Genomic DNA, 14,730 nt, shown 5'->3' on the forward strand with positions numbered 1-14,730 from the left:
GTGACACACGGAAGAAAGGTCTGGTGATCTATGGCCGTAAAGATTTCATCCAAGGTGACCCCGTGGAAAGCACTTCTCTGGAACACAGAGGGTCTCCCTGAGTCTGAGTGGAATCGGCTTGGCGGTGATGGGTTTGCTTTGTCTGGACTGCTAGAGTGAAGGCACCATGGGGTGGGAGTAGGGGGACGAGCTGGGGGTGTCATTCTGGTCAGAGCTCTGCCTCCCCCTCCCCTGCCAACCAGAGAAGCCCTGCTGTTATTATGCTGTCCTTGTGCTTCTCATCAGGATTTTCTTTAAAAACCTTGTTCTCTGGGTGAAAAGGGGTGAAAGGCAGGCACATTGAAACCCACTGGATTACCCCCATACCCTCATCCTGCTGATGAGAAAACAAGAACCCAAGGAAGGAAGAGAACCTTCCCCAAGTCCCCCGGCTCAGTATCAGGGTACACAGACAGACGTGATGTGGAGTCTTGAGTGCCAGTCTTTCCAGAGGACGGGGAGGAGAGCAGGGAGCGAGCCCTGGAGGGCCTGTCAGCAGGCTGAGGCAGCGATGGAGAGACTTTGTCTCATGTACTTGGGACAGATCATCAGGAGAGACCAGTCCCTGGAGAAGGACACCATGCTAGTTAGGGGTGGAGGGGCATCGAAAGCGAGGAAGGCCAGACTGACCCAGTGGCTGCCCCACGGGCTCAGGCATGGGAGCAATGGGGAGGGTGGCGCAGGGCCGGGCTGGGTTTGGTCTACTGTGCCCGGGGTCACTATGGGTTGGGATGGCACCTGATGACCACGAAGCCACCCAGCAGGCTGAGCAGACCCGAGGTCCTCAGCTCATGATATTCCCCTCCAGAGCCACCCATCCCAGCCACGAGCTGTGGGAGGTGGGACTGGGAGATGAGGACTGTGGAGGCCTGCCTGAGGGGGGGGGGCATGTAGTCACAGGTACGCGCATACACAACACTGACGCTCACCGGCCAATCCCTGCCTAATCCTGCCCCCTGGCCCTGACTAACTGGCCCTGGCACTGTTCTTTCTTTAGGCCATGGAGGGCTGAACCAGCTGGGAGGGGCTTTTGTGAACGGCCGACCCCTGCCAGAAGTGGTGCGCCAACGAATCGTAGACCTGGCGCACCAGGGTGTGAGGCCCTGCGACATCTCTCGGCAGCTCCGCGTCAGCCATGGCTGCGTCAGCAAGATCCTTGGCAGGTAAGCACGAAATTCACCCCAAATACCACCTCCCCACAGAACTTTCCTCGCAGCTAAGCTCCCCCTCTGGAAGTCAAGGTCAGCTCCCTGAAGTTCAGATTTGGGGCCGGGACCCTGGCAGCGTGTTCTGCTGTTTGGGGGACTCATGTTTTCTCAGGCATCTCTACCACCCACCCCTCGTTGTCACCTCTTTCCTCTCACCCTCTCCCCTTCCTTCCAGTACCCCGCTTCTCATTTTCCATAGGCTTCTCTGCAGCTGAAGCAAGAGAAGCTTATCTTCTATGTCCCCAAGACCCACCCCCTGCTGAACTCCAGGGAAGTGGACCCCCTGCGAAGGAATACACCCAGGTCTAGGCCCTACACAGAGGGGGTCCAAATAGGTGCTCTCAAGCCATAATTTCCAGGAGGCATATCTGGATGCTGTGTTGGTGGTGGTAGGAGCAGGTGACACGTGTAAACCCTAAGGATTGAGAGGCACTGGTGACAAGTGATTCACAGCTCTGGCTGCACATTGGACTCCCTCAGAAAGCCCCAGTTACAATGAACACCAGTTCCTGTCTAGACCCCACCCCATATCATTACATCACCTCCTCTGCAGAATGTACCCAAGCATTAGTATGTTTTGTAAAACAAACACACACACACACACACACACACACACACACACACACACACACCTGGTTGGCAAAGGGATTAAAGAGCTCATCTGCTTCTGTAAAGATTTACAACCTTGGAAACCCTGGCGAGCAGTTCGGCTCCACGCGGTGGGGTCGCTATGAGCTGGAATCAACTGGAGAGCCGCAGACTTTTGATTTGGGAATCTATTCCCACACGTAGCCAGAGTTGAGAGCCACTGTCACAAGAGTTCAGCAGGGACCCAGGGCAGCAGATCCACCTCTGTGCCGAAGGAGCCACACATCCTAATATTGAGAGCCACTTCCACCGGAAACACCCCTGCCCCTAAGATAACTCAGTGTGTAATTCTTCCGATACGTTGGTGGCTTTACCAGGAGCTCTGGTTTGACCTGACAGAGAGGTGGGAAGTGTGATTGAACCTTGGAAAGTTCTGGCTGCTTGAGTGACATTGTCAGAGAAGAGGTTCTCTGAGATGTGCTGTGGTGTTCGGAAAAGAAAGGCTGAGCCCTGGCTGGGAGTGACGAGGGAATGGAATTTTTTTTTATAGAGCCAGACTTCTCCCCCATGTCAAAAGAAGCGTGTTTCCAAAAGATGCCATGAAGGATGTCTGTCAAATCAGCTAGTTGGCCCAGGTAGAGAGTCAGAGGGACAATGTAGAGACTCTGGAAGAGGGACTCAGTCTAAGGAACAGGACCGAGTCAGGGATCAGAGTCAGGCATGAATTCCACAATCAACACTAAGAACAGCCTCAACTGGAACCAAGTCGCCCAGTAGAAAAGAGTTGTGTTGATGGTGGTGGAGGTGGCAAGGAGGGCTGCGGCTCTCCTGGACAAAGCAGAAAAGAAAGGTCCCAGCAAGGCAGGGCAGAGCGCTCAGAGACCTCAGTTCACTTCCTGAAGCAGCTGCACAACCAGGAGGGCCAAGGAGAATGCAGAGTGCGGTTGAGTCCAGCGAAGCTGCTCAAAGAAAGCACTGCAAACCTATCATTCCCACGGAGAACGTGTGCCAGTCCTTCCCGAAAAGGGCGATCTTCCGTGGCCCATACGATGGCTCCTGCAGGGGTTCTCCTACGGGAGACAGGCTGGAGAGGGGGCTGGATAGGAGCCAGGGATCCCAGGGTGAGGTCTTTAGCAAAGGGTTCTCATTGAGCAGGAGGATGAGCCCACCCAAGCAAGAAAAGCAGACCATCCTGAGAACACCAGGTGTTTGAGGCCAGCCTTGGGGGCACATGTGACCCCTCCGTGGGTCCCCATGACAGAAGCCTCTGAGGGGAGTACGTGTCTGGGATTCCATTCCCGCCCAAAGACCCCACCTATTTATTGGGTAATTCTTTGGGTTCTCTATTGGAGTAGGTACTACGAGACTGGCAGCATCCGACCTGGAGTGATAGGGGGTTCCAAGCCCAAGGTGGCCACCCCAAAAGTGGTGGAGAAGATTGGAGACTACAAGCGGCAGAACCCTACCATGTTTGCATGGGAGATCCGAGACCGGCTGCTGGCCGAGGGTGTGTGCGACAATGACACTGTGCCCAGCGTCAGCTCTATCAACAGGTGAGCGGGGAAGCCGACCCAGGGCCCAGCATGGGTGGAGTGGGGCCGGAAAAGCAGATTGGCTGTGAAGAACGAGACTCCTGACAAATACCATCCCCACCTGCCGCTTCATCTGTCCCATCCTCTGGGCATCTTCTCGCTCCCCCTATAAAGCTTCTGAACACATCCACCCTCCTTGCTTCAGTAAGTCTCCTGAAGTTGGTGTCTTCCTTAGCCCTGAGACCCCTAACTTGGACTTCCCTCAAGCATTCACGCATGTGTTTCGTTGTTCAATGATTCATTCCTGATCTGCATCCATCAGCTACGCATTCATTCGTTCCCACAGGCATGGCCAGCATCATTCATTCATTAGGAGTTCGGCTCTTTCCTTACAGAGCCTATTGTCTAACGAGAAGATAGGCATTAGCCAGTAACCACACCAACTACTGTACAACTCCGGGGTCGGTGAGCCCTCAGAGGGTGGTTGGCTTTGGGGAGTTATGAAGGGTCTCTCTCTAAGGAAGAGATCATTAGCAAGCATTAGCAAGGCCTCTGGGTAGAAAAGGCACCTTCAAAGGCCCTGTGGCAAACAGGCGTGTTCACAGAAAGCTGAGAGAAGGCTGGAGATGCTAACGGAGGCTGCCCTTCCAGAATATGCCTTGACACCTATTTTTTGCCTTCAACTTACGAGCAAAGGAAGTCTCTGACAAGTGTCAAGCAGGAATTTGACTTGCGTTACAGAGATGCCACCGCAGTAGGGGCCCCAGATTAGAACAGGGTAAGAGTGAATGAGGTTGGACTAAAGAATGATGCTGGAAAGAGAAAGTGGTGGTGCCACAGATTAAGCTGCTGGCAGAGAGATGGAGAGTGGAGCGAGCTGTTGGCGAGGTTTAGAAGGTCGAATGCATGGAACGAGGCTGAGTGCAATAGGAACCTGAGGACCTGGAGGGTAGCAGCCTCCCCTGGGTTTCTGCCTTGGGGGTCAATCATTAAATGGGGACAGTGGGGAGAACCCGGAGGGAGGAGGGAGGTCATGGGTTTGGCGGTGGGCCGGTTGAGTTTGAGATACTCGCGTGAGAGTTAGGAGACAACTGAGAGCTGTCTCTTCCTCTTCTCTCTGACAAACTTGCTTTCTTCTCCACAGAATCATCCGGACCAAAGTGCAGCAGCCCTTTAACCTGCCCATGGACAGCTGCGTGGCCACCAAGTCCCTGAGTCCGGGACACACACTGAGTGAGTGTCTCCGGCCCCCACACGTACGCAGAATCACGCACCAACATACCCACACTTACACACCCATGCCACTTAGCAATGTAGGGTGAGCTGTCCCATTGGTACAAAGGCTTGCCTGGGTCCAAGGAAAGTTCTAGAGGGATGAAGCAATATTCAGTGGTAGGCAAACTTCAGACACTGTTGATTCCAAGACTCCCTGCCACCAGTGATCCCTGGAAGGAATGGCCTTCCTTTGGGGTCAGCTCTTCACAGGTTGCTAACTGCCTCCTACACAGGGGCAGCTGGGGCTTTGGGACAGAGATGGTGTTCCCCTCCCTCCCACAGTGCTGACCCCCTGCCTCTCACCCCTGCAGTCCCCAGCTCAGCCGTGACACCCCCGGAATCACCACAGTCCGATTCCCTGGGCTCCACCTATTCCATCAACGGGCTCCTGGGGATTGCTCAGCCTGGCAGCGACAACAAGAGGAAAATGGATGACAGTGAGTGTTGAGGGGGACGAGGGATGAGGGAGAGGTTGGAGGGGGAGAAGGGCAGCTGCTGAGGCTTGATGAGACCCAGGCCCCTCTCATGCCCAGGATTTGGTTATGGCTCTGTGACTCCAGACCCCAGAGTGGCATGACCTGTCCAAGGCAGTCACAGTCCCCGGGAGCCGGGAGCCTGGCTTCATCTGCTCGTTCACGCCAGTGTTGCTGTACAGAGCCTTGAAGCAGGGCATAGGGAGATGGGTCTCACTGAGAGATCTCTCCTTCTCGGGGCACCAGGCGACCAGGACAGCTGCCGACTGAGTGCCGACTCCCAGAACAGCAGCAGCGGCCCCCGAAAGCACCTTCGAACGGACACCTTCAGCCAGCACCACCTTGAGCCCATCGAGTGCCCGTTCGACAGGCAGCACTACCCAGAGGCCTATGCCTCTCCCAGCCACACCAAAGGCGAGCAGGTGAGATGCTGGACCTATGGGGTGGGGTGGGGGTGGTGGGGGGCAGGGTCTGCAATGTAGTGGGCTCTCTCTGTAAGGTCCATTAGCAGCCTGCACCAAGGCCAGCCCAGAAGTTGTCTCAATGGGCTCAGGCCAGTGGTAGGTGCAGCACCAAACCTGGCCAGGTGCTTTATCTCATCCAGTCCAGACACCTTCTTCCCTCTCCTCCCAGTCCTCCTTCCCTACCCTCCTCCACCCAAGACCTTGCAGCCTGGTCCTTTCCTTTCAGCCCAGCCTGGTCATGCTGCCCCCTTGCCACCAGTGCCCCACCCCCGTCCCCGAGTGCGGGGCTGCGTCCCACCTGTAAATCGGCAGCACAAAGCCCAGCCACGGGGCCTCAGTCAACATTCTGTGCCCCACCTCTGACCGCTCGCTGGCATTAGTCATGCCCCTGAACATGCCAGCCTCGCCCACACCTCTGCCCTCGCCCATGGGGTGTCCTCTTCGCCAAATGCCTTTCCTCCCACCTCTCTGCCTGGAAAAATACCACCTGGCCATCATGAGTCAGCTCAGTCTAACAGCCCCACTCTGGGAGTCCTGCCCTGGCTGGCAGGCAGAAGGCAGCTCTCCTGCTCTGTGCTGCTGCGGTCTATCCAGCCCCACGCCTGCGGTCACGCCCCGGCACAGGGCATGTCATCATTTGAACAGAGGGGCCAAGAGACATTGGGGTTCTTAGGACAGGCCAGCGTCATAAACGCTTAGCTATACTCACCCAAGCCTCTCAGCCAAACCAGTTGGCATCGAGCTGATTCCGACTCTCCGCAGTCCTCTGTTCCGAGTAGAACTGCTCTCCGGAGGGCTTTCGTGGCTGTAACCTTTCAGGCGGCCAGACTTCTCTTCTGAGGTGCCTCAGGTGGGCTCGAACCGTCAACATGTCCATTAGGAGTCATGAGCTCCACTCTGCGACGCCTCCAGGTATAATAAACCCACTGCTATCGAGCTGATTTCGACTCTGTAAGACAAATAAAACTGCCCCTGTGGATTTCTGAGGCTGAAAATCTTTAGGGGATCAGAAGAGAGCGGACAGCCTCAACTTTCTTCCGAGGAGCGGCTGCTGTGTTTGAACTGCTGATTTTAGGGGTTAGCAGCCCAGAGCAAAACCCACTACCCAACGAGGACTCAACAAAGTTTTATGAAATGATGATTCAAGAAATTAAGGACAAGCAATTGCCAGCCTACAAGGGAATGGTTCTTCCCAATGCTCAGGACAGGTGGAATGGATGTCTGAGCTGCTCTGAGAATCCAGCCTGATGTCGGTGGCCTACCCTGAGTCCAGCAGAAGGGAGAGTCAAAAGCCAGGCCTTCTACAGCCACTGGTCTCTTGGTTCCTTAGGGTCAGCCAGCAGTCTTAGTTTCTCCCTCCCTCACACCCTACCAACTCAACTGCTTGAGGAGCTTCTTTAGGGTTCAGCTCACCCCTAACTGCCCATTCTCAGAGTGGCATAGGCCCGTGTGCCTTTAAGATCCGAGGAGGGCAAATAGCGGCGGTGCCAAGAACCAGCTGAACCATTGCCAGTGACAGTCTGGGCTCCTGCCAGCACCTGCAGTTGGGCAGGGAATCTGCGTCAGCGATTTTATCGGCCTGCACTGTGGCAACCATGAGGGGTGCGGAGAAAGGCAGGTGTCAGCAGCTCAGGTTGGTGAGCCTGGGAGCTCAGCAGCGGTCATATGGCTCCAGGAGAGAAGTGGGGCCTTGACGGTGGGAGGCAGGGGGCGAGGGGCACAGGAGAGGGGGCTTTAGGGAGTCACAGTGGGAGAGTGAGCTGCAAAGCCAAGTGAGGAGTACCAAAAAATCAGCCCAACCAAACGAACTCACTGCTATCAAGTCGATTCTGACTCAGAGGGACCTGACAGGACAGGGAACAATTACCCCTGTCGGGTCCTGAGATGATAGCTCATTACAAGAGTAGAAAGCCTCATCTTTCTCCTGAGGAGCAGCTGGTGGCTTTGAACTGCTGACCTTGCAGTTAGCAGGCAGCCCAATGAAGAGCCATTGCAGCAACAGCCACCTGGCAGAGTTCCCAGACATGTGCTATGACATAAAGCCATTCCCCAGACCTGGCTCTATTCTGGGGCTCTCCGGGGGTACTGGGCGACTCTGTGCTGACACGGATCCCAGCACCGCATGGCGTGCACGCTGGGGAGCCCTAGAATAAGGGAGTCTGAGAGCTGGAGGACACTTTGATGACCATGTAGTCCAGTTTCTCCATCTGTGCGGACATAACCCAGGAGCAGAGAGGTTCTGGAGGGCAGGGACAAGCAGCCCATTACGGCTTTCAGGCCTCTGCCAGCCCTCCCTGATTTCCTCCCACCAGGCCACTCTAATCTGTTTCTATAGTCTGCTTCTAGGTAAGTTCTTTGGAAAGCGTGTACAGGAAAAACATATGAGACACATTGAACTGCTCCAATCCCTCAGCCTACAGATGAGGAGACTGGGGTCCAGCCCGTCTGTCATGAGTGTCACTGTCCTTAGTTGCTGTTGAGTCCCATTTTGACTCACCGCAACTCCGTGTGTCACAAGGCAGAATAGCTCCGTGGGGTTTTCCTGGCTGTAATCCTAAAGGAAGCACTCTGTGAGGCCCTTCTTCCTGGCGCCAGTGGATGAGTTTGAACCGTCAACCTCGAGGTTTACAGTTGAGTGCCAGCCGTTCATAAGGTCTATGGTCCTTCCATCAGTTATTCATTCACTCTGCAGGCGGTCATCATGCTTCATTCATTCACTCATTTGACCTGGTCTCTTGGGAGAGAGAGAGGGGCCAGCTGGTGCCCAGGGCCCCTCCCGCTTGCCTTTGCTGCCCCTCATCATGCCGACTTCTCTTGCCCACTCAGCAGTCCTCGTCCTCCCGCCGTGGGCTTGGGCAGCCAAGAGAAGCACAGGTGTGCATCCTCGCCTTTGGATGGGACCGACACAGAGTCACCTTTTATGTACAAACAAGCAAGGAAATGTTGGCCAGAAACATCCTCTGGCCTGCTCCTGGGGAGTCCTTCTCCACTGGGCTCAGGTGGCACTCGACACAGCTGTCCCCCGTGTTCACAGATTCACAAAGAACCAGTCCAACCAACTGGGAAAGGTTAGTGCCCAGAAACAAAGGCTCGCACTGCCGCCAGAGAGCTCCAGGACTGGGCCTCTTTATGGGAGTGGACAGCCTCCCCTTTCTCCGGGCAGTCAGCAATGCGCTGGAGCCACCAATGTGGCAGTTAGAAGCCCAATCGATGCCTCCTAACCCACAGCGCCACCAGGGCTCCTGATTGGGATGCCAGAGCCCAAGAATAGGAAGCTTCACCCTGCACACCCTTGGTGTTGGCCTGTGATCGGCAGGGCCAGCAGGTAGAAACCAGCAGCTGCTCTGAGGAAGAGAGATGGGGCTTTCTAGTCCCACAGAGTTACAGTCACAGAAACCTACAAGGGCAGTTCTATCCTGTCCTCGTGGGGCCACTTATGAGTCAGAATTGACTCAATGGCACTAAGCACGTCACACTACCCCAACCCTCAACTGAAGACCAAGTCTAGGGGGAGTGGGGAAGGAAAAGCAGTCACCTGAGTGTTTAAGCTGGTCCGTGCAGCAGCACCAAAGTGTTTGACTATTTAGATTGTTTTCTCACTTAATTGACTGAATTTGGGGGCAGCTACAGGACTCTGAATGAATTCAAGTGGCCTTGTGGGATGAGCATTGGGCTGCTAACCACAAGGTCAGGTGGTTCAAACCCACCAGACACTCCACAGGAGAAAGATGAGGCTCTCTGCGACTATAAAGTTGTACACTGCCAGAGGCCCCATCTCGATGGCAGTGGGTTTGGGTTTGTCACAGGATCTTGCATAGATGACCTAGGTGCCGTATCGAGGCATTCATGTGGCATCTGATGCTTTTCTAGCCCTCTCTCAAAATCAGGCGTATTGTTCAATCTCATTAAACAGGGTGAGTTCTGAGTATCTCCACCCTGCCTCAGAGTGGGCCCTCTTGGCAGGCACGGACCCAGAGACCCGTTTAATCAGTAATTGCCACTGTGAGCTAATGGTGCCCTGGTGGCCATCAGGACTGGCGCTTCCAAAAGTGCCCGCCATGCAACTGGAAAGTACCGTGGCTCCTTAGAGAACGTGGCTCTTCTGTGGAAATCAGGAAAGACGACTGTCCCTGGCGATGCAGTTACATAAGAGTGGGGCAGCCTTGCTTTGGGATAGCAGGTCTGTGCTGTGCGGGGCCCGTAATGTGGGGAGGGGGGAGTGTGCCTGCGGGTACTGTACGGTCGCACAGCAAGAAGAATCCTGGTGAGGATGTTGTCTACTTGCCCTTGAAGGCAACACATTCTTTATGGAAAGAGCGCTCAAGGAGACTGCAGTGCCAGAGCTGGAGAAGGCCAATGGGAACTTCCAATGAGATCATCTTGAACAAACTCCCCGGAAATTCATGAAGAGCCTTTGCAAGTAGAAGTATCCCTGTGCCCCACTCCCCACCCCGTATCGACATCAAGCAGAACCTGCAAATCGATGTTTGCTTGGTATGAAAAGAGAGAAGAGCAAATCCACTGGTGCTGAAGGGGTCCCCCATTGGCCTGAAGGTGATGCTGACAGTTCGGTTCCAAAGGGCTGGTTTTGGTGAGGCATGAGAGGCGCGCTGCCTGCCTCTGAATCTGGGCTGCCCCGTATGGAAGTGTGACACATTTCTTCATTTCGCTGTGCCTCAGTCTCCCCTCTGGAGAGGATTAAATTCACTGAGATGGATGACGCACTCTGTGTGAGCAGATGCCATCGTGTGTTCTGTGGGGCCAAACGGTGTGCAGGAGACAAAGGAAGGAGACAGCATTCCCACCACGGTGGGAAGGAATCAGTTGCTCTGCACCAGGCTGGGTTTGCATTCCACCAGTGACACAGCATTCCCGGGATGGTGAAGGGGAAATCCTGGGTAGGGGCTCAGTTGCTGAAGAGGAGAGCTGTGAGCTGGAGAACTTCGTCAGCATGCCCAGTGAAGTCAAGAAAGAAAGGGAAAGACAGGGGCAAAGAGGATAAGGCTGCAGGGTCTCTGCCTGGTAAGGGGGTGGGGAGGGTCACCCAAAGGGGGACCTGCTGTGAGCAGATGTCTCTTTCCTCTGCAGGGTCTCTACCCGCTGCCCTTGCTCAACAGCGCCCTGGATGACGGGAAGGCCACGCTGACCCCTTCCAATACCCCCTTGGGGCGCAACCTCTCAACTCACCAGACGTATTCTGTGGTGGCAGGTATGGAGACCAGAATGTCCTGCATCCTCTCGACTGAGTGTTGACTGGAGGCCTGTGGGGTGGGGGTGGGGGTGGGAAGGCAGAGCTTGGCAGGCTGTGAGGAAGGCGCCTGGGGCCCTGGGCTTGTGAGGAGACAGACAGACATGGGCTGTGCTGGCTGGGCCTCCAGGTGGGTCACGAGGGTCCAGGTGGCCATCTCCTGGCTGCTCAGTGGGGAGAGGGGCACACTTCGTCTCGCACAATCACTATGTCCGCACAGTAGAAGGCACAGCAGGGAGGTAAAGCTGATCTCTTGTCCTTCCTGCTCCCCCCCTCCGCCCCAGCCCCCAGTAACTCCTCTGGCCCCCCCTCACCCGCCCCCAGACTCAGAGAGGAGCCAGGTCGGCCGCCACCCCCAGCGCGCCCCGCCCACCGCATCCCTCCCCGCATCTCATGTCTTGGTGTGTGCATGTTCCCGCCCCCTCATCTCACACCCCTCTCTCCTTGTTGTCTCCCTCCCTCTGGCAGATCCTCATTCACCCTTCGCCATAAAGCAGGAAACCCCCGATGTGTCCAGTTCTAGCTCCACCCCTTCCTCTTTATCTAGCTCCGCCTTTTTGGATCTGCAGCAAGTCGGCTCCGGGGTCCCAGCCGGTGCCTCGGTCCCGCCCTTCAATGCCTTTACCCATGCTGCCTCCGTGTACGGGCAGTTCACGGGCCAGGCCCTCCTCTCAGGTACGACCGGGAGGTTCCTGGGCCGTGCAGGTGTCGCGGGGGGGGCGGGAGGGGGGCGTCCTCAGGGCCAGCCACTCCTACCCAGGTTGGGGTCCAGAGCAGTTTGACCTCCAGGTATGTTCTCTTTCACCCGGTTGCTGAATTCCGCCTCCACCCCGGAAGCTGGGAGGAGCTCCAAGCTGGCCAGTCAGGTCTCAGGAAGGGGCAGGAACTCAGGGATCCCAGCAAAGTGGGTGCCTGGGGGGGGTTCCAAAAACCCTGCTCCCACAGAGCCTCCTGGAAATCCAAAGGCCCCGCCGCCAGCGGTCAGATGCTGCCAAATAGGTAGTTTTAGGCCGGGTGGAAGGAAATCCAGAAAACTGCAGGGGAAACAGCTATTGGTTTAGAAAGACCACTCTCTGGACCGGGTTTCTCAACAAGGTGGGAGCCTGACCCAGTGACTTCCTTGAGTTTGCTTTCTTCGTGCTCGTTTTAAAGGTGGGTTCTAGTGAGGCCACTCAGGAATTTTAGAAGTAGGATCAACTCAAGTTGTTGAACTGGGAGATGGGATGTAAAGATGTCATTGTCAGAAATTCCATGGGCTTTCAAACAACTGGAAAGATCGGAGGCACCACCAAGAGCGAGTCCCCTCTTTTACAGGAAGGGGAAGGCCCTGAGGAAGGTCCCGAATAGGAAGGTGGGGCTCAGTGGGGTGAGCTGTGTGGGTGGCCAGGCCCCCGAAACAGCAGAAGACCTGACGTGGAGTGTAGATAGAAGCCAAGACCCGTCCGAGTCTTCAGAAGCCTGAAGGCTTCCGCAGGGATGAGGCTGCTTTGGATGAGGGCCCAAGGCACTGGACCAGGACCAAGAGAGGAAGCCAGAGGTGTGACAGATTCCAGTTCAGTGTAAGGAGGAATTGTCTTCCCAGGAGAGCTGTCTGCAAGGAGCGTGGGTACTTAGTGACAGGGTGAATGTCTCCCCCTCTTCGGCGCCGCTACCCATGAGAGCAGACAAGGAGGAAGGCATGGGAGCTGTTCCAGAGACAACCTCGAGTCAGCCAGGCCATCCGGACCAGTGGTTTCCATAGCCGTCGGCCCCACCGCACTCCTCAATGAATGCCGTTATAGGACGCCTGCGAAGCAGGCAAATGGTGGGGCTAATCTGTTTGAAGGAAGAATTCTACACCTCCCAAACCCTTGGATTTAAAAACTGCTGCCCCAGCCCAAGATCTCTGCCAGCCCAGCAGGTCCACAGGGTCACCTTAGTCCGCCTAGCAAACCTTCTTATAAAGGACCGTATTTCTGCCAGCCTGTCTGGTTTCTCGGTTGTTCCTGCATCTCTGCATCTAAGGCAGCAGATCTGCTTGGAAAAGGTGGGCACAGAAGCAAAGGGGAATCGAGGAAGATCTGCATGTGGGCAGAGGCAGCGGGTAAAGATCGGAAATAAGGAAGAAAGGGTCCACTCAAGTGGGACATTTCAAAGGAGGGTGAAGTCAGCAGAGATGGGTCATTTGTTTCTGACCAAAGTGGTTAAAGGGGAAAAATCTGTGAGCTGAGTGGAATGATGTCAGCTAGAGAAAATGTGTGTGTGTCTGTGTTTGGGGGGCGGAGGGGGTGGCAGGGAGAGAGTAGAGAAGGCTCAGACCTGGGGTGGGTGGTTGGACACCGATCAATGCTGAGCTGAGCCTCATGCAAATGGCAAGAAGCAGGTGAAAGACGAGAGTGTGGATAAGTGTTCGATGCTGGGGAAACCTGCCTCCGTTTCGCTCTGCAGAAAGACTTGGCAGGACTACACAAGAGGAGCGGGAACCCAGGTGGCCATGGAAGCTGGTGTCTCTGAACACAGATTCAGGCAGGGATATGAAGTGGGCTTGCCCCTCCCTGCCAGTTCCAGCGCTCTTTGACCCGCTCCCATAATGTCCCCTGGTGGCCACCTCCTCTCCTGCCCAGTGACTCTAATAGCAATTTCCAGAGCCATGGCCTTTCTCAGATCCCGGTGTTTCCCAGACAGCCAAGAAAAAGGAAGTTGAGTTTGAGAAGAAATCCTGCCAGTTCCCTTCAGATGTCCAATCCGGGGTTCCCACACACTGGCAAATGCCCGGCTCTCGGGCTGCCCTCATCTGGGGGCTCCAGCTCAGCTACCAGGAGACTCTGAGTTAAGTTTTATCAGCAGAGGAACCCTTCAAAGAGTTCATTACCCTCCTCCATCCTTTTGTGCAGAATTATAGTTAGTCCTGCCAGAGAGATTTCTGGATCGCCATAAATTTTCCTTCCTATCAGAACAAGATAAGGCACTGAAAAAGGGGTCACTCAAAGGGCAGACATCAAAGGGGGCAAATAAAATGGTCTGAAGTCACCTCCACCTTCTGAATTCCTCCCGGTAATAGTTCTCTGACCCTCGTCTTTACCAATATTTGGAATACTTGCCAACAATTCTGGACTGCCAGGCTTTCCTTAGAGAAAACACTTAAAGCACTCCATTCTACCACCTGCCAAAATGAACCTGTGCTGACGTCGGCTTCTTAACAACTCCGGTGGACTGGAGTGCAGAGGAGATGGAATTCTACACCAAGGAGAAATCCTGATTTCAAAAAAGTTGCCATCATGTCAGATTAGGACTGGGCTTCCTTAGCTTATCCAGTCTGACCGATGGGAGACAGATCACCAGACCCGAATGCCAAGGCACCTCAGGGTGAGCTTGAACTGCCAACCTTTTGATTAGCAGTAGAACACTTAACCATTTGTACCCCCCAACAAAACTCTCACTACTATTACCTTGAATCCGACGTGGAGTGACTGTACCCAGATAAAAACAAATCATTCACTGACATTGAGTGGATTCTGACTCATAGCAATTCTACAGGACAGGGTAGAACTGCTCCTGGGGGCGTCTGAAACTGTAATGCTTTACAGCAGTCGAAAACCTCATCTTTCTCCCATGGAGGTGGCTAGTGGTTTCGAACTGCTGGCCTTGTGGTTAGCAGCCCAGTGTGCAACCACTGTCACTGATATCTAGAGATGCCGTGAAATAAGTAGAGAGGAGTAGGCCACAATGGAAAGGCCTCCCTTCGTAGCTTCTCTGCTTTCATTTCTAAGAAGATTGCAAGGTTCCTGGGTTTGGGAAGGACTTGAAGCAGACCCAGTGTGTCTCAGTACTGGTATCGGAGTCTGTGGAACCCCCCCCCCCCCCACCATAGTAAACATGAATGCAGCCTGAGAACCCTTATCAACACAGTGCCCTGGAAAGCGA

General features: G+C 54.9%; 1 protein-coding gene across 1 annotated transcript in view; it reads left to right on the forward strand.

Annotated features, from left to right (window-relative positions):
- PAX8 (paired box 8) overlaps positions 1-14,730 on the forward strand; it is an 81,340-nt gene that overhangs the window by 53,871 nt on the left and 12,739 nt on the right. The window contains exons 5-11 of the mRNA XM_075562660.1: positions 1,037-1,202; positions 3,191-3,388; positions 4,512-4,600; positions 4,954-5,079; positions 5,362-5,537; positions 10,668-10,788; positions 11,296-11,502. Of these exons, the coding sequence (XP_075418775.1) occupies positions 1,037-1,202; positions 3,191-3,388; positions 4,512-4,600; positions 4,954-5,079; positions 5,362-5,537; positions 10,668-10,788; positions 11,296-11,502 (1,083 nt within the window). The remainder of the gene's footprint in view (positions 1-1,036; positions 1,203-3,190; positions 3,389-4,511; positions 4,601-4,953; positions 5,080-5,361; positions 5,538-10,667; positions 10,789-11,295; positions 11,503-14,730) is intronic.

The sequence above is a fragment of the Tenrec ecaudatus genome, chromosome 11, assembly GCF_050624435.1.
Source record: "Tenrec ecaudatus isolate mTenEca1 chromosome 11, mTenEca1.hap1, whole genome shotgun sequence".
Lineage (NCBI taxonomy): Eukaryota > Metazoa > Chordata > Mammalia > Afrosoricida > Tenrecidae > Tenrec > Tenrec ecaudatus.